At 43.7% G+C, this 23,156-nt stretch overlaps 1 protein-coding gene across 2 annotated transcripts in view; it reads right to left on the bottom strand.

The window, feature by feature from the left end:
* The window catches only part of MAMDC2 (MAM domain containing 2), a 162,889-nt gene extending 149,171 nt beyond the window's left edge, over positions 1–13,718 (bottom strand). The window contains exons 1-2 of one of the 2 annotated variants that reach the window (XM_055428374.2): positions 13,405–13,718; positions 12,954–13,067 (exon numbers count right to left, since the gene is read on the bottom strand). In XM_055428374.2, the coding sequence (XP_055284349.2) occupies positions 12,954–13,067; positions 13,405–13,438 (148 nt within the window). In that variant the 5' untranslated portion in view covers positions 13,439–13,718. The remainder of the gene's footprint in view (positions 1–12,953; positions 13,068–13,404) is intronic. The other variant, XM_055428373.2, reaches the window with a different exon arrangement.
* Between the last annotated feature and the right edge of the window lie 9,438 nt (positions 13,719–23,156).

The raw sequence follows: 23,156 nt of genomic DNA, 5'->3' as shown, positions 1-23,156 counted from the left end.
GGCGACTTTCACTTTCACTTTCAAAGGCAATCAACCCTGAATATTCACTGGAAGGACTGATGCTGAAGCTGAAGCTCCAATACTTTGGCCACCCGATGTGAACAGCTGACTCACTGGAAAAGACCCTGATGTTGGGAACAATTGAAGGCAAGAGGACAAGGGGGTGACAGAGAATGAGATGGTTGGATGGCATCACCAATTAAATGGACATGAACTTGGGCATCCAACCAGTCCATTCTAAAGGAGATCAATCCTGGGTGTTCATTGGAAGGACTGATGCTAAAGCTGAAACTCCAATACTTTGGCCACCTCATGCGACAAGTTGACTCACTGGAAAAGAGTCTGATGCTAGGAGGGATTGGGGGTGGGCGGAGACGGGGACAACAGAGAATGAGATGGCTGGATGGCATCACCGACTCAATAGACATGGGTTTGGGTGAACTCCAGGAGTTGGTGATGGACAGGGAAGCCTGGCGTGCTGCTGTTCATGGGGTCGCAAAGAGTCGGACATGACTGAGCGACTGAACTGAACTGATTCAGTAAAGAACCACATGTAGGTAGGTTATTAACTATTTCATGTTGACAGTGAAGATGAAAATCTTCAAAGATAACATGTAACCTATGATATATTAGAGCTTTTTAAATGTGAGTTCAAAAGGTTCTACTCTTCATTGTTTTCTTTAAAAAAAAAAAAAAAGGTACCAATGCATAACTCACATTTTCCGCAACAGAATTTGTGGAAAAGGAAAAAGAGTTTCATATGCTTATTCCCAATTTCCAGGATTTACAGTGGAAAACCAAAGGCTTTCCATAAAGCTTATATTTTAAAACGGGCTAATGCAGAAGTCACAAAACAATTTAAACACACTCCAGTCTATTACCCATTTTTTTCAGAAAGTCAAAATTAGAAGAAATCTGCAGAAGCTTAAAAAAGAAAACATTAAGTTATGGTATCAGGCAATATGGTTTTAGTCATGAAACATTGGTAAGCCAAGAATGCAGCTTCTTGGTGAAGTTAAAGCATATTAAAGTCATCTTCATTACAAGCATGGCCCCAAATAACACTTCAGCTCTCTTTGGCAGTGAGGCAAAAGTTTTTCAAATAAGGAATGGAAATTTTTCTGAGCGTAGAGCTAAGTTATATATCACGATATTGTATAATGTTGCTGGATAGCAATATTGCCATTCTGTTAAGAGTAATGGAATAAGTACCAAAGTGCTCATGTAGTGGGGCAACTGGCTTGCAAAAACACATTTATCTGTGTAGTCTTTTAATTTGTTCACAGTAGGAATGGATGAAGTTGAAGTTGAGTATTCCTTAAGACTGCCAAAGTATTTTAGGTCAACTTGTAAATTTTCCCTGAAGTTCTCTGCCAAGATTATGCTGAGGACTGAGAAGAGAATCCTTCAAATGGTTCCAAAATTAAACTTTAATCTATTATGGAAAAAATAAGTAAAAGTATATTTCCCTATCTTGGCTTGATTCCAAAGGCTCATTACCATATAGCTGGCACTCTGGCTGTAGCTGGGGCCTGAAACCCAGGGCAGAAGTGGGAATGCTGGGATACCATGAACATTTTGCAGAGGATTCCCACTGTCTCTAGGGAAGCATGAATCTTTCAGGTCTGTCTTCCATGGTGGTGACCTCTGGAAATATGAAGGTATCATCCTATTCTGATGGGAAGGTGTCCAGGGTCCAGTGAGGCTCAAGTCTGATGATTTGGATGTGCTTGGGTCCACATCCTGACTCTGTATTGCGCTGGGCATGTTACCTTCATCTCTCTGTGTCTCCTACTTCCACATTTGTAAAATGTTGATAATAACCACCTCTGGGATGGTTGGTTGTTATGATGGTTACAGACAATGACAATAAATGTACTAGACAGGCACCATGTAACGCCACCTATGGGTCACAAACCATGGCGGCATAGGAAGCTAGCGTGTAACCGTTTCACTAGGTATCGCTTCACACTTCTCATCAGGAACCATTCCTAACACAGAAATACAATATGCTATGCAAGGAGATCCAACCAGTCCATTCTAAAGGAGATCAATCCTGGGTGCTCATTGGAAGGACTGATGCTAAAGCTGAAACTCCAATACTTTGGCCACCTCATGCGACGAGTTGACTCACTGGAAAAGACTCTGATGCTGGGAAGGATTGCGGGCAGGAGGAGAAGGGGACGACAGAGAATGAGATGGCTGGATGGCATCACTGACTCGATGGACATGAGTTTGAGTGAACTCCGGGAGTTGGTGATGGACAGGGAGGCCTGGCGTGCTGTGATTCACGGGGTCGCAAAGAGTTGGTCATGACTGAGTGACTGAACTGAACTGAACTGAACTGATGCTGTTAAAGTTTCCTAATACCCAAACATTCTGTAGCTTCTAAAGGTTTGGGTTTGCTTTTTAACAAGTAAGTTCCAGGATGCATCCTAACTACCACAGATTCAGCCCAATCTCCTACATCCTCTACATTTACAATAGGAATAAAATTTCACACATTTTGAAGCTGCTACAAATGTTATCAAGCCACTCACTGGAGGGTTCTTGGGTTACGCCAGTTGAAGAAATCTGTATGTTCTTGGGATTTCCCTGGTGGTCCAGTGGTTAAGAATCCACCTTGCTTTGATCTCTGGTCAGGGAACTAAGATCCCACATACTGTGGGGCAGTTAAGACTGTGTGACAGAACTAGAGAAACCCACGCACCACAATGAAAGATCCTGAATGCTGCAAGGAAGACCTGATGCAGCCAAAAATAAATAAATAAATATTCTTTTTAGAAAAAGAAATGTTCTCGAGGTTTCCAAATTGTCAAAGTGGAAACTGGGTCTAGTGTAGGGCTAGTGAGGAAGTCCTGCTCTCTCCTGAGCCTTCCTTCTTGACTAGTCCTTTCCTCTCACTCTACAAACAAGCACAAGTCTTCCTAAGAAACAAGGAAAAGAAAAACAAAAACTCTTTCATCACAAGTTTCTTCGGAGGTATGGTTAAGCCTCTTTCTGAGAAAGAGGGAACATTGAACTTCTTTGCTGAGAACTCCACTGTCAACGTTCTCCCTTCATTCTTCCACCAGGGCATGTAGGGTCTGTCCTGAGCACTTTACTGACACTGCACTCACGCGAGCACCTAGCTGTCGTTTTCAACAGACAAGTCGTAGAGTGCCCACCTCTCTGCTTCCCTGGGCCCTGTTGAATACCTCCTCCTTTGACACTGCAGGCTTTCAGCTTCTGTGGCCCTGCACTTTCTTAATTCTCCTCTATATCTAGAGATCCTACTGTTTCCTTTCTTCCAGCATCTCCTTCCTATGCCTGATCCTTAAACATGAATTTAAGACTCCACCTTCAGCTTCCTGCTGTCTTCACTTTCTACTTTCTCTTCGGGGGATCTTGTCTATACTCAAGGTTTCAACCACTATCTTTACACTGAAGATTCCCACAGCCATAGTGGGAATAGTCCTACCTAGACTGTACCTGACTTTCAGCTTCTTGCATCAAAGTCCTGCTCAACACCTCCACCTGGATGTTTCCCAGGTAACTCAGAATTGAACACACCTTCTTCTACTCTAATACAATTTTTCTTTTGAAATTCTTCAACTGTTGACACCCTCAAACACATGCCTGCCCAAACTAGAAATCTGAGAGTCACTATCCATCTGATTCATTACTCCCACCCAATCAATAAGCAACTCCTGCCAAATTAGTCCCTATTCTGATGCTTTATTTACTTTCCCTTTTACCCCTACTCCCTTTGTCCTATTTCAAGCCCTCATCATCTCTTAGCTGGACTACTGCCTTGTTCCCATCTGATGCTTTATTTACTTTTCCTTTTACCCCTACTCCCTTTGTCCTATTTCAAGCCCTCATCATCTCTTAGCTGGACTACTGCCTTGTTCCCATCTGGCCTTCCCAATATCATCTTGTCTTCCTCAAATCAACCCTTTTCTCAGTTATTGAATTGGAGAGGAGGCTGCATCACACTGCTTCTTGTCTACAGTATAATGAACAGGCAGGTCCGGAGGTGCAGTAGTAAACAATCATGGCAAAGTCACACAAATGGTTCCTTCAGTAGGATTTCGCCAACACATTATATCTCTTTACTCTTGCCCAAATGTAACTCAGATTTCTAGACTTCCTGCTGATTCTAAGCGCTTCCCTTCTCTAAGATACCCTTCTCTAAGATACCCTTCCAATAAACTTCTTTTGTGCTTAAACAGTCTACTTATGCTGTTTGCAATGAAGATCCTAGGCTAGTATACAATTCCTTTTTGCTCTCAACCATAATTACAGATTTGTGTTTGCTCCTGTTGGTCTAAGGTGACCGCAAATGGCAGGGACCATGACTGTGAATGTATTCCATATACTATCTGCACTCCAACAACCAACATAGTTCCTGATGGATAGTGGGTATGCAAATGTGTGTTGACAGAATGAATATTCTTTAGAAGTATTTTCTGTAAAACATATGATTCATTCATTATACTATAAGATTATGGCATGATACCACTTGTTTTATTTTATTCATAAACTCAGAACCCTCCCTAAAAGCACAGATAAATGTGCTTTCTCACAAGGTAGAAGAAGCAAATATCCTTGCAGGTGTCACTGAATTTCTCCATAAGTCACATCAGTATGGAAGATTCCTTTTTTTCAAGGAGCAGATAAATATCCCTGTCTGCTTTTACCCATTAGGGTGGGTACTATTAACGTCTTGCACTTGAGTTCCTTAGAAAGAGCTCTCAATAGCTAGTTCAAAGTTTGATCATCTTTTGCCAAAAATACTTTTTAGACCAATCAGTGTCACTCTCAAGGTTGCACTGTGATTGTTTGTGATGGCAGAGGATCAAAGGCCTCAGGCAGTCCTGATGGGTAAATAATCCAACGGCTATTTGTCCATTGGTATGTCAGGGATGAAACAGATCATGTATTGGTGAGGCAAACTGAAATACTGCTTCACTGTTATATTTGGAAATTGCAACAGAAGACTCCAAAGCCTTTGAAGTCTTATGGTAGGAAGGATTATTAAACACAACCTCTTTCTTTACAGGGGAAAATGTCAAGAGCTTTTTTTCTTTTTTTAAATTGATCTCAATAAGGGCTTTAGAGATTGATTCAATTCAGAATGTTTGCTGATACCACACACTGTCAGGTGCTGAGGGAAGTATGTGATCCCTGTTCTCAAAGCATAACTCAGATGAGGTGAAGAGGTGGAGACTCCAATAAGGAGACACTAAGAAGAAGATTTACAAGGTGGAAAGTGAAGAGAGCCATGGGAAGGGGAAACAAAGAGGAAAGGGAGAAGTTTATTTACTTGGGAAACTCAAGGACTGTTTCAAAAAAGAGCCACACATGAAAGCACAGATAGATTTAAATAGGCCAGGATGGAGCCAGGGAACGAAAAAGCAGGATAACAGGGATGCAGAGAACAGCACAAATAGAGCAAGGAGGCGAGAAAGTGAAGAGCTCATTGAAAAGCATGTTGGGGATTAACGGGAGGGAGGAGCAAAAATATAATTGAGGGTAAATTACAAAGGACCCTGAGTGCCAAGCTAGGCAGTTTGTACTTTATTCTATTGGCAATCGGTAATCATTAAAGGATCCTTAGTAACAGCACGATCCTTCTTTCTACATCTGGCTGGGGAGAGGAATGAGGCGTTGGCCATTCTTCTGGTCACTGTCCTCAACCCTGGCCACATATCGGAATCACCTAGGGAGTCTGTTCATTTATTAATGTCTGTTTGTTAACAGTGCCAAGTCTGGCCCTGTATTTGGTCAAGTAGATCAGAATCTCTTGTGGTAGGGCCTGCATATGACTCTTTTTAAAGAAAAATTTAGGTAATTTTAATGTCCAGTCAGAGCTGAGAACCACTGGCATAGGTGTAAGAATTTCTCTATAAATTTCTATTTTTGTCAGGAGTGCTTCGTTGATATTAGGTATGACATTATGCTTTACTTAATTAGGTATGGCCTAATGGATACGATGGGCTTCTCAGGTGGCTCGGTGATAAAGAATCCACCTGCCAATGCAGGAGACACAAGAGACGCAGGCTTAATCCCTGGGTCCAGAAGATCCCCTGGAGTAGGAAATAGCAACCCACTCCAGTGTTCTTGCCTGGAAAATTCCTTGGACAAAGGAAACTAGCAGGCTACAGTCCACGGGGTTGCAAAGAGTTGGACAAGACTAAGCGACTGAACACACATACACAATGCCTATGATGGAAATTTCTGATATACTGTGAAAGTTCTTTGTTCTTAAATAACTTCCACATTTATTACCAGCAATACATTCTGTGTTCAGTACCACATTCTTTCTCTAGGTATTTCATATACATACCTACATAAAATTAAACATATAATCAAGCACTCCAAGAGCCTAGATCTGAATGCATGAATACACTTATATGACAGAGTTGATTAAGACACACACAAGAGAAATTGAGGGAAAGTGGTGGGATAACTGGCAGAGGTGAAAATCAGTGTTGACCAACCAAAATGCTCAGTTCAGTTCAGTTTAGTCACTCAGTTGCATCCGACTCTGTGACCCCATGGACTGCAGCATGCCAGGCTTCCCTGTCCATCACCAACTCCTGGAACTTGCTCAAACTTATGTCCATCGAGTCAGTGATGCCATGTCAAAATGCCCAAGACACATTCAACTGTCTGCTCATCTTATGCATCGAGATACCCACGACTTCTATTAACATAAATACATTTGAATCAACTTCTTAAAAATCAAATGCTATTTAATAAGACAGAATTAGGACTGTTACGGAGATGACCTACCAAAAAGGTTCTGTTATTTTAAGAACCAGGATTTTTTTATTGAATACCATATCCCAAAATGCAAGTCATAAAACAAGGGAGTTGCTTGCATGCTAAGAGATTTGAAGATGACAATAAAAGAAAGTCCTATGACAAGAGATTACTTTTTCTTCCCAATATATTGTGACCATAGCTGACTTCTGTGATCATGAGAAGGCAAACATCCCAAATCCAGGACACCTTGTTAGGGATCAGGCCAGGAACTGGGTAGCAACTTCCTGTTCAGCAATTCTAATCTGAGTAGAGAAGATCCCGACTGGGTGTTGGCCTTGATAGGAAGAAGGCTGGCTAGACAGAGCCTATGTTCAGAGAAGTGAGTCATGGCAGGGAGGAGCAGGCAGAGATTACCAGTCCAGGTAGGTTAAGTCCCAAGTGGAGGAGCCATGTAAGACAACCTGGGAACTCAGATTGATATGGAGGCCAAGGGTTAGGGACATGACCCAAAACTGAGGGGTTGAGAGCTCAGGGGCCTCCTAGAAGGCACCAGCAGCATCAATATGGAGCCTGATTAATGCTGAGCCTTTCCGTGCCCCAGTGTGCTTCCTCCATAAAATGAGAAGGTTGTACTGGGTGAGCTCTATAGCCCAGCCTAGGATCTAGGATGCTGGGCAGAGCCAGGGCAGAACTAAGGCCATGCTTAGGCACAGCTCACAAGAGCCAGGTTCAACTGGACATCAGTAGTATCCTGGGTGGGCCCAGGAATCTCTTGTGGCACTGCAGGAAGAATGTGGCCTGGGGTTGACTGTTTCTCCAAGAGGCATACAGGGAACACCCCAGACTGTGCTGCTCCCAGCCTTTTCACAACATGGGGGCTGTGCTTCAGCAGAGAGGGTGTCAAGAGACCAACCAGCAGAGGTGATGCAACTTCAAGCAGGTGGGAATTGCCTGGATGAACTCAGGATGATGTCAGAATGGGATACTGAACCATTCCCCCAGCATCAGGAAAAGAGCTATAACCTACAGAAAGGGAGGACTGATCCTTCTCCTTCAGGGAAGTCTTTGGCTTTAGCTGGGCCTCAAGAAATATCAGGCAGGATTTATCACTATTAATAATAACCAGCACATGACTGAGTAAAGAACTGAAACTCAGCTGACCAAGTGACTGTAAGTGTCCTTGGAGAGAGAAGTAAGGGGTTTGGTGAAGAAAGGAGGGTGATGGGAAGAGAAACAGACATGTACTTACACTGAGATTTCAGCACACTCTACCACCACCCCACCACCCTACTCTCACCCCCTTGGTTATGCAAACTTCTAGCTGGCCGGCCTGCCACAGATACTATCACTTGCTCCGAGGTACAAATACCATCCAAATTCTTCCTGTATTAGGCGTTTCCTCAAACCTTGACCTCTACTGTTGTAGGAAAAAACCACCTCCTCTACAACAAGTGTTTTAAATTTCCTTTTTTACCTCCTCATAACCTGACAGATGCTGATTGCAGCCATGAAATTAAAAGACGCTTACACCTTGGAAGGAAAGTTATGACCAACCTTGATAGTATATTAAAAAGCAGAGACATTACTTTGCCAACCAAGGTCCGTCTAGTCAAGGCTATGGTTTTTCCTGTTGTCATGTATGGATGTGAGAGTTGGACTGTGAAGAAAGCTGATCGCTGAAGAATTGATGCTTTTGAACTGTGGTGTTGGAGAAGACTCTTGAGAGTCCCTTGGACTGCAAGGAGATCCAACCAGTCCATTCTAAGGGAGATCGATCCTGGGTGTTCATTGGAAGGACTGATGCTAAAGCTGAAACTGCAATACTTTGGCCACCTCATGCGACGAGCTGACTCACTGGAAAAGACTCTGATGCTGAGAAAGGATTGGGGGCGGGAGGAGAAGGGGACGACCGAGAATGAGATGGCTGGATGGCATCACCGACTCTGTGGACATGAGTTTGAGTGAACTCTGGGAGTTGGTGATGGACAGGGAGGCCTGGCGTGCTGTGATTCATGGGGTCGCGGAGAGTCGGACACGACTGAGCGACTGAACTGAACTGAATCTGACAAATGTCCACATCGGCCTTACTCTCTGGGGAGCTTTAGTGCCCCAAACTTCTAATAAAGGAGTAGTACCTGGATTTGGATTTTACTCTCTTCCTCCTGTAGGTCCTCCACTGACTTCCTCACAGAGCCAGCTTAAAGATACTAAACCAAGGTGTCCAAAAATCAGAACAAAGCCAAAATCCATCCAATGACTAATCTGAATCATGACTATTCTGATGTGAGGCCAACTTTATAGTCTCCAAGAATCCTCAGCCGAAGGGCTTCAGCCCCCACAGCTGGCACTGGGCAAGTGAAACTGACAATCTTGATTTCTGCTGAGGACGACTGTTAAAGGGGTTCCAATATTCTCTGAACTGTGAATAAATAAAGATTTTTTGAGATAATGAATGAATGAGTGAATGAAAATTTTTATAGGATAAAATAGATCTCTTCTTTCCAGGATTTAATTCAAATCTAAAACTTAGAAGCAATTTCAAAGTTTGATTCTGATACAATCTTACTTGCCTTGACAAGTAAGAGAAAATGAAAATGTTCTACCAAAAACATGGAGGTAAATCAAGAAAACAAGGCCACATTGCCAAAATTGGAAAGCAGATGAGACTAGGTTCCAGTACATGCTCAGCTACTCTGATGCCATCCTCTGTTCCCCAGGGGTGTCTTCCATGGTGGAGCACAATCAAGTCAACACTTTGCCTTGTCAAAACTCATCCATTCTGTGAGTGGAGATCAAGCATATTTCAAAATGGCCATGAGCTAGGGACACTGGAATTATAACTGGAAAGGCTTAGAGACCTAATACACTAAATAAATCAAAGGGGTGGACCTCACATACGATTTTGGGCAGCTGGGAGGTATTTTGAGACAACTCCTGATGTGAATCTCCTGTCCTAAAAAGGCAAAGGTGTTAGTCGCTCAGTTGTGTCTGACTCTTTGCAATCCCATGGACTTTAGCTCACCAGGCTTCTCTGTCCATGGGATTCCCCAGGCAAGAATACTGGAGTGGGTTGCCATTCCCTTCTCCAGGGGATCTTCCCGACCCAGGGATTGAACCTAGGTCTCCTGTATTGTGGGGAGATTCTTTACCAACTGAGCTATCAGGGAATGAAATTCTAATTGGCAGATTTGTTTCTCCACTTAACCCTATTCACTGGGCTTTAGCATTGATTGCTCCACCATAAATTAACCTACTGACCAAGGACATCAAAGAAAGTGCTATTCGCACTCCAAATTCTTCTGGACAAAAGTCACTGAAACTTACAGCTTTCTATTCTACCATGCAACACACAGAGGTGGATGGAACTAGTTTCAAAGGGTTTTTACAGCCAGATGAAGTAAATTTGCAGAAAGGCTGGCGAACAGCTTGCCAAATTTCAGCTTGGGACAATTTCATTATCTTTAATTTACCAACCTAGCAATGGGTTTACAATAGAAACTCTTAGTGATGGCTTCTCAGGAGGCAATCATGGCAGCTGGCACACACCTACCTCACTGCACCTCTGGAGTGGACTGTTTCGTCCATGTTCTGGCCACTGAAAAACACGATCTGTAAGGACAGGCGCCTAATGGGCCTGCTCCCATAGGAATGCTCAGAGACGACTGAATTACCTGCCCCCAGCCAAGCCAGGAGTCCCAGCCTTGAGCCAGAAAGCAGTGACTGTTAGACATTAGAAAGAAAGCAAAGAGGAAAGCAACAGTGCCTTCATTATATGCTGTAACCGCAATCACCTTTCCCTATAAGCATCTTCCTGTTTTCCTAGAGGGGCACTGTTTAACTGCCACTGATGCAGAGGTGCCAACTCGGCAGAGAGCACTTCCTGTGGGTCTGGACAGCAGTCGAGTGTGGCGGGATGTGGCCTGCCCACTGACCCAGGAGCAGGCTGCCAGGGAGCCACCATCCTGACAGAGGCCTGGCAATGGGGGCACAGGACTGAGGCTCCTGGATTAAGGGGTGATGCTGATTTCCTTTTCTCAGCGCCAGACTAGGGTGAAGCAAAAGGAGTGTCTAGGGCACAAGACTGAAGGAGGTTTTCACTCTCAGGGTCATGCAAGTGACTCTTTCACCCTGGTCCTAGCCCTGCTCAGAGCCACCAGTAGAGGTGGGGGGGGGCGGGTATGTAAGGTCAGTGGATCTCAAAGTGTGATCTCCTGACCAGCAACATCACCTGAGTACTTACTAGGTATGTAAATTCTTGGCACCCTTCCAGACCCACAGACTCTGAAACTCAGAGGTGGGGCCCAGCAATCTGTGTTTTAATACCACCCCCACCTCCACCCCAGATAATTCTAATGCAGCTAAAGCACTGTACTAGAGAATAATGCTCTCCAAAGCCTGTTGGGTGGCCCAGGCCATTGCTCAATATGCTTCACACACAATCAGAACAGGGAAAGGAGTAGGGTGATAAGATGAAAGAGATTTCCCTAAGGCAATCAGCAAGGTAGGAATTCCTCAGATAATAAATCAGGAATTGATTTTTTCCCAGTTATCCTTAAGTACTTGGTACTGAAGACTTAGCAAGTGTTGGCAATAAGTAACGTTTACTACCGGAGAAGGCAATGGCAAGCCACTCCAGTACTCTTGCCTAGAAAATCCCATGGACGGAGGAGCCTGGTAGGCTGCAGTCCATGGGGTCGTGAAGAGTCGGGTGCGACTGAGTGACTTCACTTTCACTTTTCACTTTCACACATTGGAGAAGGAAATGGCAACCCACTCCAGTGTTCTTGCCTGGAGAATCCCAGGGACGCGGAGCCTGGTGGGCTGCCATCTATGGGGTCACACAGAGTCGGACACGACTGAAGTGACTTAGCAGCAGCAGCAGCAGCAACGTTTACTACTGAGTAGTTTCCTCCTGTTTTTCCCCTGATCTAGTCAGTTCAGAGTTGGCCACTGACTGATTACCTTGGTATGTGGGCCAGTCGTCTGAATATTCTAAGACTGAGATTCCCTCCTCTGGAAACTGGGGTTAACATCACCTCCCTGCCAACATCAGAGAAGCTAATATATGCAAAGCCCCAAGGAGAAGCCTGAGGCAGAAAAGCTGTGATGACAGTTTATACATCCTGAGCAGGGGTTCTGGGCCCCCACCTTCTCCAGGGAGGTTAGATAATCTGGGGGCCTGAAGACAACCGAGAGGGGAAGGAGATTAACTGATCTCTTTTATGCTGCGGTGTTTTTTAAAGGAGGCTATTTTCCAACCCCGGTGACCTGGGAGGTCAGGCTTCTGAATGGAGTGGCACAAGCAAAAGAAAGGAAAGAAGTAGAAATATATATATATATATAGATAGATATTTACTAAATAAATAAAGGATAAAACTGTATCACATTTAGGATCCTACATTTAAACTTTGTCACTAGAACCCAAACAGTATGAGCGGTGAGGCAAAGATCAATGCAAGCCAGCTGAGTGACCTCAGACACACAGCCATAGACTTGGTTTCCTCTTTTGCCAAGTGCTCAATTATAAATCAACAATAATATGAGGATGATGTCATGCAACAAAACGCTGTCAAGCACAACACAAATGTGAGGTTCACATCGAGGTCCCATCACAGAGGAACAGCACCACCGTTTCTGCAGGATGAAAGGAAAACTTATCTCACCCAACTTGCCCAGCTCACAAAGGTGTCTGCTAGCTGGTGGGAGACAAGCATCAGCTGTGTCCCCTTTCTCCCTTTCATTAGGGAGTAGGGGGAGGGGCGAAATCTCAGCGCTTCTCACCAAGGGCCAGGTAAACAAAGGACGCCCCAAACAACCCCCACCTCTTCATTGGCCATTCATGCAGCACAGCTGAGAACTGGAAAGATGATCCATGACACACTTTTTCTCCCGAGAGTATGTAACTCCAAGATAATAACATTATCTATGTTAAAGGGCTTCCCTTGTGGCTCCCCTTGTGGCTCCCCTGGTAAAGAATCCGCCTGCAACGCGGGAGACCTGGGTTTGATCCCTGGGTTGGGAAAATCCCCTGGAGAAGGGAAAGGCTACCCACTCTAGTATTCTGGTCTAGAGAATCCCATGGACTATATAGTTCATGGGGTCACAAAGAGGCGGACACGACTGAGCACTTTCACTTTCATGCAAAAGAGCCACCCAGTCAAAAAAGTTCAGGTTGAGCACCCGTGCACCGAGCCCCTTACCTTCCTCATTTAAAATCCACGGCAGGAACTCGAACACCGAGTCAAAGCCGCAAGTGTTCTCCTCGAAGGCGCAGGACCCCGCGGGCAGGTCCAGGGCACCGGCAAGCTGCAGGGCTGTGGGTACAAAGCGGGTTTCAATTCGGGCTGGGTCTCGGGAGCATTGGCAGCAACTCAGGGCACCCCGGGGAACTACCTGGTGAAAGTGGAGGAAGGCGTCCGAGATGGGGCGGGAGAGGGATGCGCTACTGCCGCCCCCGTCCCGGGAGCTTCCACTGCAGGACCTGTGCGCAGCCGCTGAGCTGGGGAGGGACGCTAACGGCTGCTGAGACGCTATCGGTAAGCACCCTTAGATGGCCCAGCCCAGGACCGCAAGCTGGCCTACCAGGGCTGCAGGATTGGGAGAGGGTTACGAGAGTGCCCCGCGGGGATAGCCCCCGGGTCCAGGCCTTACCTTGCACTGCCAGGAGGACGCTCCTGAACAGCATGATCTGGGAGGAGGACTGGACAGAGGAGCGAACCGCCAGCCCGCCGGGACAGGCTGCTCCGGGTGGAAGAAGCGTGGGAAGCAGGGGCACCTCGAACCGGGGGAGGGAGAAATCAGAGGCAAAGCGCGCTTGAAGCTGCCCAACTTTGCAACGCGGCTAGGGAGCCGAATGGAGAGCTGAAGGTGCCTGAACTGGGAGCGGCGCTCGCTGAGCTGCAGCCGCGAGGCAGCTCGCGTCTCAAGTGCAGCCGGCCGCACAGCTGGTCCTGCGCGAGGATGGGGCTGGGCGGGGAGGAGACAACTGCACACTTTTGAAGAGCCAGCCAGGAGTGGGTGGGACAGGAGAGGTCGGGAGGCAGTGACAGGGTTCGGATTCTTAACGCTTGGGACCAGACCCCTGTCAGCCACTGGAGAGGGCAGGCGTCCCAGTGAGCCCCTCGGGATGAGTTGGGGCTGGAGGCGCCCCGCCCCTCCCACCCGCAGTGGGAACCAGCTTATTTCTGGGTACAGCCTCTCTCTATCTGGAATGCCAGTCCTGTAGGGCTGGCCCTAATTTTAACCTTTTTTCCTCAGGATGGAAAAGGGTGGAATTCTCTTAGGAAAACCTAGAGGAAAATTTGGAAAGTGTTGTGTTGAGTGGAATAAGGTTTATATCTATCTAGGAGTTCAGCATTTATGGCCCATTAATGCTAACCTTGGAATACCCACCCCCCATGCACACACTTTTATTTAGCCGTGGAATGTCTGGCATGCCTGGTGCTCAGCATTGCCTCGGTCCCTAAAATGGGGGCATTCCTCCTCTCCAAAGAGCCATGATAAATTAGTAGAAAGTTTCTAAATTGGGAGTAGTGATGTTAGGGAGGGGGTTGCTGCTGCTGCTAAGTCGCTTCAGTCGTGTCCGACTCTGTGCGACCCCATAGACGGAAGCCCACCAGGCTCCCCCGTCCCTGGGATTCTCCAGGCAAGAACACTGGAGTGGGTTGACATTTCCTTCTCCAATGCATGAAAGTGAAAAGTGAAAGTGAAGTCGCTCAGTCGTGTCCAACTCTTAGTGACCCCATGGATTGCAGCCTACCAGGCTCCTCCATCCGTGGGATTTTCCAGGCAAGAGTACTGGAGTGGGATGCCGTTGCCTTCTCCGAGGGAGAGGGTTACTCCCTCCGTAATACCGACTGGGTACACATTTCCCTTAAGCACTAAGTGGATCTTTAAAAATATTTTCTTCCAGCAAAGAAAGTGGTGATGGTGGGGTGAGGGTCTTCTTAATGCTGTTTATAATGGTGGGCAGGCAACTGTATGGCTAGGGCAATGGTTCTTAGATCTTAAGGTATATCAGAAACCCAGCATCAGAGTTTCTTAATAGATTAAGCTTAGGGTGCAAAATTCTGCAGATTCCTCACAAGTTTCTATGTGTTGACACTGCTAGTCTGGGACCACACTTTGAAGACCACTGGCCTAACAAACTCTTGTTTGACCACCAGAGCCCTGCTCACATGCTTTCACTTGGTTTCCAGACTCTCCTTGTTCTTCAGTCTTCGTGCTACTTCTTTCTTTCTCTCTCTGACCCCTTGGATATTAGGTTGCCTCCAAGTTCTGTTATTTCAACTCCTGTTGCCCTCTCTCCTCACTTCCTCAGTGGTTTCATCCGGTCTCATAGTTTGAAACACCACATAGAGCCCGGTATCTCCCCAGCAGACATTTCTAGTCCAGATGGCCCACTAACTCCCCTGCATCTTCCTCATCTCAGTTAAAGGAAACTTTCTCCTTCAGTTGCTCAGAAAAAAATATTTAAGAGTTATCTTTGACTCTTCTCTTTTTCTCAGGACATTACCAAATTCTGACAGTTCAGGATTCAAAACGTAGTAGGTACTGACCATTCTCCATTCCCATGGGGACTGAAGCTGCCATTGCTATTTGCCAGGGATGCTACAGTAGCTTCTGAAAGGTGGTCTTCTTGCTTCTCCCACCTTGTGCATCTCCATTCCATTTTTAACACAGTTGTCAGGGCATCCCTTTAATACAGAAACTGGGCCATGTCACTCCTTGACCCCAGACTCCTAACAAGTCCATCAATTACTTAGCAAACCCCAAAATCTTCACAAGGGCCTACCAGGTCTACAGAACCTGTCCCTACCCCTTTATATCTCTAACTTCATCTGCCATGCTTAGTCCCCTCCAGCCACATGAATCTCCTGGCTGGTCCTTAAACACAGTCTAGCTGTCCTCTCAGAATTTTGCACTGCAGATGGTGATTGCAGCCATGAGATTAAAAGACGCTTACTCCTTGGAAGGAAAGTTATGACCAACCTAGATAGCATATTAAAAAACAGATTCATTACATTGCCAACAAAGGTCCGTCTAGTCAAGGCTATGGTTTTCCAGTGGTCATGTATGGATGTGAGAGTTGGACTGTGAAGAAAGCTGAGCACCGAAGAATTGTTGCTTTTGAACTGTGGTGTTGGAGAAGACTCTTGAGAGTCCCTTGGACTGCAAGGAGACCCAACCAGTCCATCCTAAAGGAGATCATTCCTGGGTCTTCACTGGAAAGACTGATGTTGAAGGTGAAACTCCAATTCTTTGGCTACCTCATGCGAAGAATTGACTCATTGGAAAAGACCCTGATGCTGGGAGGGATTGGGGGCAGGAGGAGAAGGGGATGACAGAGGATGAGATGGCTGGATGGCATCACCAACTCGTTGGACATGAGTTTGGGTGAACTCCGGGAGTTGGTGATGGACAGCGAGGCCTGGCGTGCTGTGATTCATGGGGTCGCAAAGAGTCGGACACAACTGAGCAACTGAACTGATTCCCTCTGTTTGAAATGATCTTCCTGGAAGAGCCACATGACTCACACCTGCACAGCCTCAAGGTCTTGACACAGAAGTCACCAGGAAAAGAAAACTTAAAAGCCTTCTCTCTAATAAGAAAAACCCTTTTAAAATATGTTTAGACAATTTTTTTTGTTTTGAGTTTTCTGTAGGCAATGACATAAATGATATAAAATTTGTTTGATGTGTATATTTATATGCTTTATGTCAGGAAGCACCTAATAATAATAAATTACAGTTATCATGCTTACTAGCATAAACATTTTAGATAGATAATCTTATCTAATTTTCTCAAAAACTCCATGGGTGTATGCATCATTATTATCACCATTAATAGATGAGGAAACTGAGGTGCAGAGTTCAGTGACAGCAAGCGGTAGAGACAAGACTCAAACCCAGATAGATTTTTTCCAAAAGTCTATCTTATCATCTTCTCAATCTGTACAGTAACCTGTGTCCTTTGTCCTTCTTTTTTTTATTTCTTGCTCACAGATGGTGATAAATATCGGTTTCATCAAGTTACTTAAACATTTAAAGATGGATATGAATCCAGCTGAAACTCCAAACCACTATTTTCAACTAAATAAATTTTTAGCAACTACCAAACTAGTGTTCCTTTCCCCCAAGTACATATGGAATCTTTCAAAGCTTTAGGATTGCCTTATATTCATCTGCATGTCCTCAGTGTTAACAAAATGAAAAACTGCAAAGCCCTAAAGAGATCTCCAAAAATTTAAAAATATTATATAATACTTAAAGGTGACATCATTTATTGCCACCTACAAAAACTGAATCATTACACACAAGTGCAAAATTAGTTAAAGTTTCTATTTCACATATAACTGCATGATCCCAAGAACAAATGATCCTTTGACATGGGCACAGCCTGGGAACTTCAAGCAGCAAGGATCTGACTTGGAGTTTACTGCGGAGAATGTTCACTAGGGGGTGCCTTTGGGCTCCACGTCTGTGGAAAGAGGAAGAAGGATTTGGCCCAGGGAGAAGTGACAATGAAATAAGCAAAAGAAATACTTTTACTGTAGTCTTCAGCTCTGTTTGGTTCTTTATATTTTCTAGCTCTCTGTTAAACTTTTCACCATGTTCATTCATTTTTCTTTTTTTTTTTAATATTTATTTATTTGGCTGTGCGAGGTCTTAGTTTCAGTATGTGGTGTCTTTGATATTCATTGAGGCATGTGAAATCTTTAGTTACAGCATGTGGGATCCAGTTCTCTGACCAGGGATTGAACCCAGGCCCCCTGCATTGGGAGCACAGGAATACGGCATCTTAGCCACTGGACCACCAGGGAAGACCCCATCCATTTTTCTCTTGAATTCGTTTTGCATCTTTATGATCATTACCTTAAACTCGGTTGGGTAAATTGCTTATCTCCACTTAGTTTTTCTGAGATTTTGGTCTTGTTCCTCATTTGGAACATATTCTTCTGTCTTTTCATTGACTTAATTCTCTCATTGCATGTTTCCCAATCTTAGAAAAGTGCCTTATGTAGGAGACACATTATGGGCCTCAGCAGTACACTACCTCTGGTCATCAGAGCTATATGCTCTAGGCATTCACCTTATGTTGGCTGCATGGGCCCTTTTTTTTTTTATTTTTTAAATGGCATGGCTGACTACAGTGGGCACTTTGTTGGGCAAGGCTAGTCCTGGCCCTGTTCCTGCCAGGCCCTGCCTAGTGCAGTGGCTTCAGGCCCACTGGTGGGCACCATTGGGTCCCAGTGTAGTTGACTGCACAGCCAAAGGAGGTCAGCCAGTGCCAACCCACTGGTAGACTGGTCAGGGTCTCAGGGCAGTCTGCTGCAGATCCCAGGGGGTCCATCCCAGGGGTGATTCCAACCCACTGGTGGGCAGGATAACATCCTTTTTAAGAAAGGAGACTGAACCTTGCTCAAGATTATCAAATAACAGCTGGGATTCAATTCTAGGAATGCCTAACAACAACCCATTCTAGTTCTTTAAGTGTATTACAACAAATAGCCCTGGTAAAGCCCATGTTCTTTCCACCACACTCTGCTGTCTCAGCTGCCCACCTGGGTCTTTTCCAGGCACAGAGCTGACTCATTCTGCTTAACATTTCTCTGCACTCCCCTACTTCTGAACTTCATAGAGGCCTTGCTTTTATGAACACGTGATTATTTAAATCAGTTAGAATACAATTTATTCAGTTAGAGCTTTTGTTTCGTTACATTCTTTTAAAAGATAATGCCTGACCTCTTGGACAACCTTTTTTTTTTTTTTTTCTCGTATTTATTTTATTTATTTGGCTGTGTCGGGTCTTAGGGTCTTAGTTGCAGCATGCAGGATCTTTCTTTTGCCACATGCAAGCTCTTAGCTGCAGCATGTGGAATCTAGTTCCCTGACCAGGGATCAAACCCCCAGCCTCCTGCATTGGGAGCACAGTCTTAGCTGCTGGACCACCAGGGAAATCTCAACTTGACTATTTCTGTTTTCTCTCAATAATGTGTTTACATACCATCTCTGGAGATGGCAGTCTTCCAGTGTGACTACTTTCAGACCCTTACATTGATTTGTGTTGTTTCTGTCTTAAAGGATGGCATTTGGTGTACTTCTCTCCAGACCTGTCCTGATGGCGGTAAACACTGATCATGCAGTTAATACTTTGAGAATGGAACATGGGAATTTACCATTCTCTGTTAGGTGCCTATGTAGACAAATGATTTAATCCCTTTCTTGTGGATCCTTTCAAACTCATGGTGATGCTCATTTTGGAACTGGGGATCTGAACATCCAGTTCTACTATGGTAACTGCAGCAGTTGCGAAGTAACAATCATGTCACACATGTGTGTACTTCCTTTCCATGTAAATATGCCTGTGATACCTAATATGTCTCTCTCTGTACTACCATGAAGATGTCCTTAATTGGGAAAACACCATACTAACCATTGACTTTATATATATAACCTGTAAGTTCTTGGGTATAGTTACAAAATAAAATTGTAAAGCACTAAAAAAAAAAAAGAATGACAATGAAATGTAAGTCCCTTGAAGCCATTCTGATCCCACAAGAAATTCTGGGGTTTAAATGGCCCATTTGACTTACCCTACATTAGGTTAAAAGGGCCCGGCTCTTTGTACCACAGCCTCCATCTGTCACTTGATGTGGCCCACATTGGGACAGTGAACTCCAATGAAGCAGCCCTCCTCATAGAGGCCCACCTGAAGGTGCTAACAGGTGAAGGCTGTTTGATGACAACACTCCCAGCAGCTGGGACAAGTCCTTTCTGGAAGACATTTTGCAGAGAAGGGAAAGCATATTGCACATGGAGAGGGCCAAGGAGGGAATCTGGAAAAATCTAGAAATTACGTGTGTCAACCCACTTTCTTCCATCACTAATCACGAAGCCATAGGGTCATTCACTGCCATATTACTTGGGAAAACAGCATAAGGCCCCAAGGAAAGAACTTCCTGGGCCTTTCTCTCCAAGATATAGCTTAATTGAATAATCAAACACTGCACAGAAAGCTCTGATTTTAGAAAGCACTCAATAAACATTAGGTAGGGTGGGGATTGAACGGTAGCCCCCTAAAAAGACATGTTTATATCCTAGAAGCTGTGGATGTGACCTTATCTGGAAAGAGGGCCATATGAATGTAATTAAGTTAGGGATCTTGAGATGTGATAATCTTGGATAATGGGGTGGGCCTAAATTAATGGCAAGTGTCCATACAAGATGGGGCTTCCCAGGTGGCTCAGTGGTAAAGAATATGCCTGCCAATGCAAGAACACACAGGAAACACAGGTTTCTTTTTAATATATATATACCCATAAATTTTTTTCTTTTTTTTTTTTTACTTTACAATATTGTATTGGTTTTGTCATACATTGACATGAATCCACTACGGGTGTACATGTATTACCCATCCTGAACCCCATTCCCACTTCCCTCCCCATATCATCCCTCTGGGTCATCCCAGTGCACCAGCTCTGAGCATCCTGTATCATGCATCGAACCTGGACTGGCGATTCATTTCACATATGATATTTTACATGTTTCAATGCCATTCTCCCAAATCATCCCACCCTTGCCCTCTCCCACAGAGTCCAAAAGACTGTTCTATACATCTGTGTCTCTTTTGCTGTCTTGCATACAGGGTTATCATTACCATCTTTCTAAATTCCATATATATGCGTTAATATACTGCATTGGTATTTTTCTTTCTGGCTTACTTCACTCTGTATAATAGGCTCTAGTTTCATCCACCTCATTAGAACTAATTCAAATGTATTCTTTTTAATGGCTGAGTAATACTCCATTGTGTATATGTACCACAGCTTTCTTATCCATTCGTCTGCTGATGGACATCTAGGTTGCTTCCATGTCCTGGCTATTATAAACAGTGCTGCAATGAACATTGGAGTACATGTGTCTCTTTCAATTCTGGTTTCCTCAGTGTGTATGCCCAGCAGTGAGATTGCTGGATAGTATGGCAGTTCTATTTCCAGTGTTTTAAGGAATCTCCACACTGTTCTCCACAGTGGCTGCACTAGTTTGCATTCCCACCAACAGTGTAAGAGGGTTCCCTTTTCTCCACACCCTCTCCAGCATTTATTGCATGTAGACTTTTGGATGGCAGCCATTCTGACTGGCATGAAATGGTACCTCATTGTGGTTTTGATTTGCATTTCTCTGATGATGAGTGATGTTGAGCATCTTTTCATGTGTTTGTTAGCCATCTGTATGTCTTCTTTGGAGAAATGTCTGTTTAGTTCTTTGACCCATTTTTTGTTTGGGTCGTTTATTTTTCTGGAATTGAGCTGCAGGAGTTGCTTGTATATTTTTGAGGTTAATTCTTTGTCAGTTGCTTCATTTGCTATTATTTTCTCCCATTCTAAAGGCTGTCTTTTCACCTTGCTTATAGTTTCCTTTGTTGTGCAGAAGTTTTTAATTTTAATTAGGTCCCATTTGTTTATTTTTGCTTTTATTTCCAATATTCTGGGAGGTGGGTCATGGTGTGATTTATGTCGGAGAGTGTTTTGCCTATGTTCTCCTCTAGGAGTTTTATAGTTTCTGGTCTTACATTTAGATCTTTAATCCACTTTGAGTTTATTTTTGTGTATGATGTTAGAAAGTGTTCTAATTTCATTCTTTTATAAGTGGTTGACCAGTTTTCCTAGCACCACTTGTTAAAGACATTGTCTTAGCTCCATTGTGTATTCTTGCCTCCTTTGTCAAAGATAAGGTGTCCATCAGTTCAGTTCAGTTGCTCAGTCGTGTCCGACTCTCCACGACCCCATGAATCACAGCACGCCAGGCCTCGTGTGTGGATTTATCCGTGGGCTTTCTATTTTGTTCCATTGATCTATATTTCTGTCTTTGTGCCAGTAGCATACAGTCTTGATTACTGTGGCTTTGTAGTAGAGCTTGAAGTCAGGCAGGTTGATTCCTCCAGTTCCATTCTTCTTTCTCAAGATTCCTTTGGCTTTTCGAGATTTTTTTAATTTTTTTTAATTTATTTATTTATTTTATTTTTTATTTTTTAAATTTTATTTATTTTTTTTATTGTGAAATTATTTGTTCTAGCCTTGTGAAAAATACCATTGTTAGCTTGATAGGGATTGCACTGAATGTATAGATTGCTTTGGGTAGTATACTCATTTTCACTATATTGATTCTTCCAGTCCATGAACACAGTATATTTCTCCATCTATTAGTGTCCTCTTTGATTTCTTTCACCAGTGTTTTATAGTTTTCTATATATAGGTCTCTTGTTTCTTTAGGTAGATATATTCCTAAGTATTTTATTCTTTTTGTTGCAATGGTGAATGGAATTGTTTCCTTAGTTTCTCTATTTTCTCATTATTAGTATATAGGAATGCAAGGGATTTCTGTGTGTTGATTTATATCCTGCAACTTTACTATATTCATTGATTAGCTCTAGTAATTTTCTGGTGGAGTCTTTAGGGTTTTCTATGTAGAGGATCATGTCATCTGCAAACAGTGAGAGTTTTACTTTTTCTTTTTCAGTTTGGATTCCTTTTATTTATTTTTCTGCTCTGATTGCTGTGGCCAAAACTTCCAAAACTATGTTGAATAGTAGTAGTGAGAGTGGGCACCCTTGTCTTGTTCCTGACTTTAGGGGAAATGCTTTCAATTTTTCACCACTGAAGATAATGTTTGCTGTGGATTTGTCATATATAGCTTTTATTATGTTGAGGACTGTTCCTTCTATTCCCACCTTCTGAAGGGTTTTTATCATAAATGGATGTTGAATTTTGTCAAATGCTTTCTCGGCATCTATTGAGATAATCATATGGTTTTTATTTCTTAATTTGTTAATGTGGTGTATTACATTGATTGATTTCCAGATATTGAATAATCCTTGCATCCCTGGGATAAAGCCCACTTGGTCATGATGTATGATCTTTTTAATGTGTTGTTGGATTCTGTTTGCTAGAATTTTGTTAAGGATTTTTGCATCTATGTTCATCAGTAGTATTGGCCTGTAGTTTTCTTTTATTGTGTGGCATCTTTGTCTGGTTTTGGTATTAGGGTGATGGTGGCTTCATAGAATGAGTTTGGAAGTTTACCTGCCTCTGGAATTTTCTGGAAGAGTTTGAGTAGGATAGGCGTTAGCTCTTTTCTAAATTTTTGGTAGATTTCAGCTGTGAGCCGTCTGGTCCTGGGCTTTTGTTTGCTGGAAGATTTCTGATTGCAGTTTCAATTTCTGTGCTTTGATGGGTCTGTTAAGATTTTCTATTTCTTCCTGGTTCAGTTTTGAAAAGTTATAGTTTTCTAAGAATTTGTCCATTTCTTCCAAGTTGTCCATTTTATTGGCATATAGTTGCTGATAGAAGTCTCTTATGATCCTTTGTATTTCTGTGTTGTCTGTTGTGATCTCTCCATTTT

This window comes from Moschus berezovskii, chromosome 7 (genome assembly GCF_049115385.1).
Source record: "Moschus berezovskii isolate FMDL1 chromosome 7, NW_MosBer_1.0, whole genome shotgun sequence".
Lineage (NCBI taxonomy): Eukaryota > Metazoa > Chordata > Mammalia > Artiodactyla > Moschidae > Moschus > Moschus berezovskii.
Note: the sequence above shows the minus strand (reverse complement) of the source record. Positions and strands in the feature narration are given on the sequence as shown.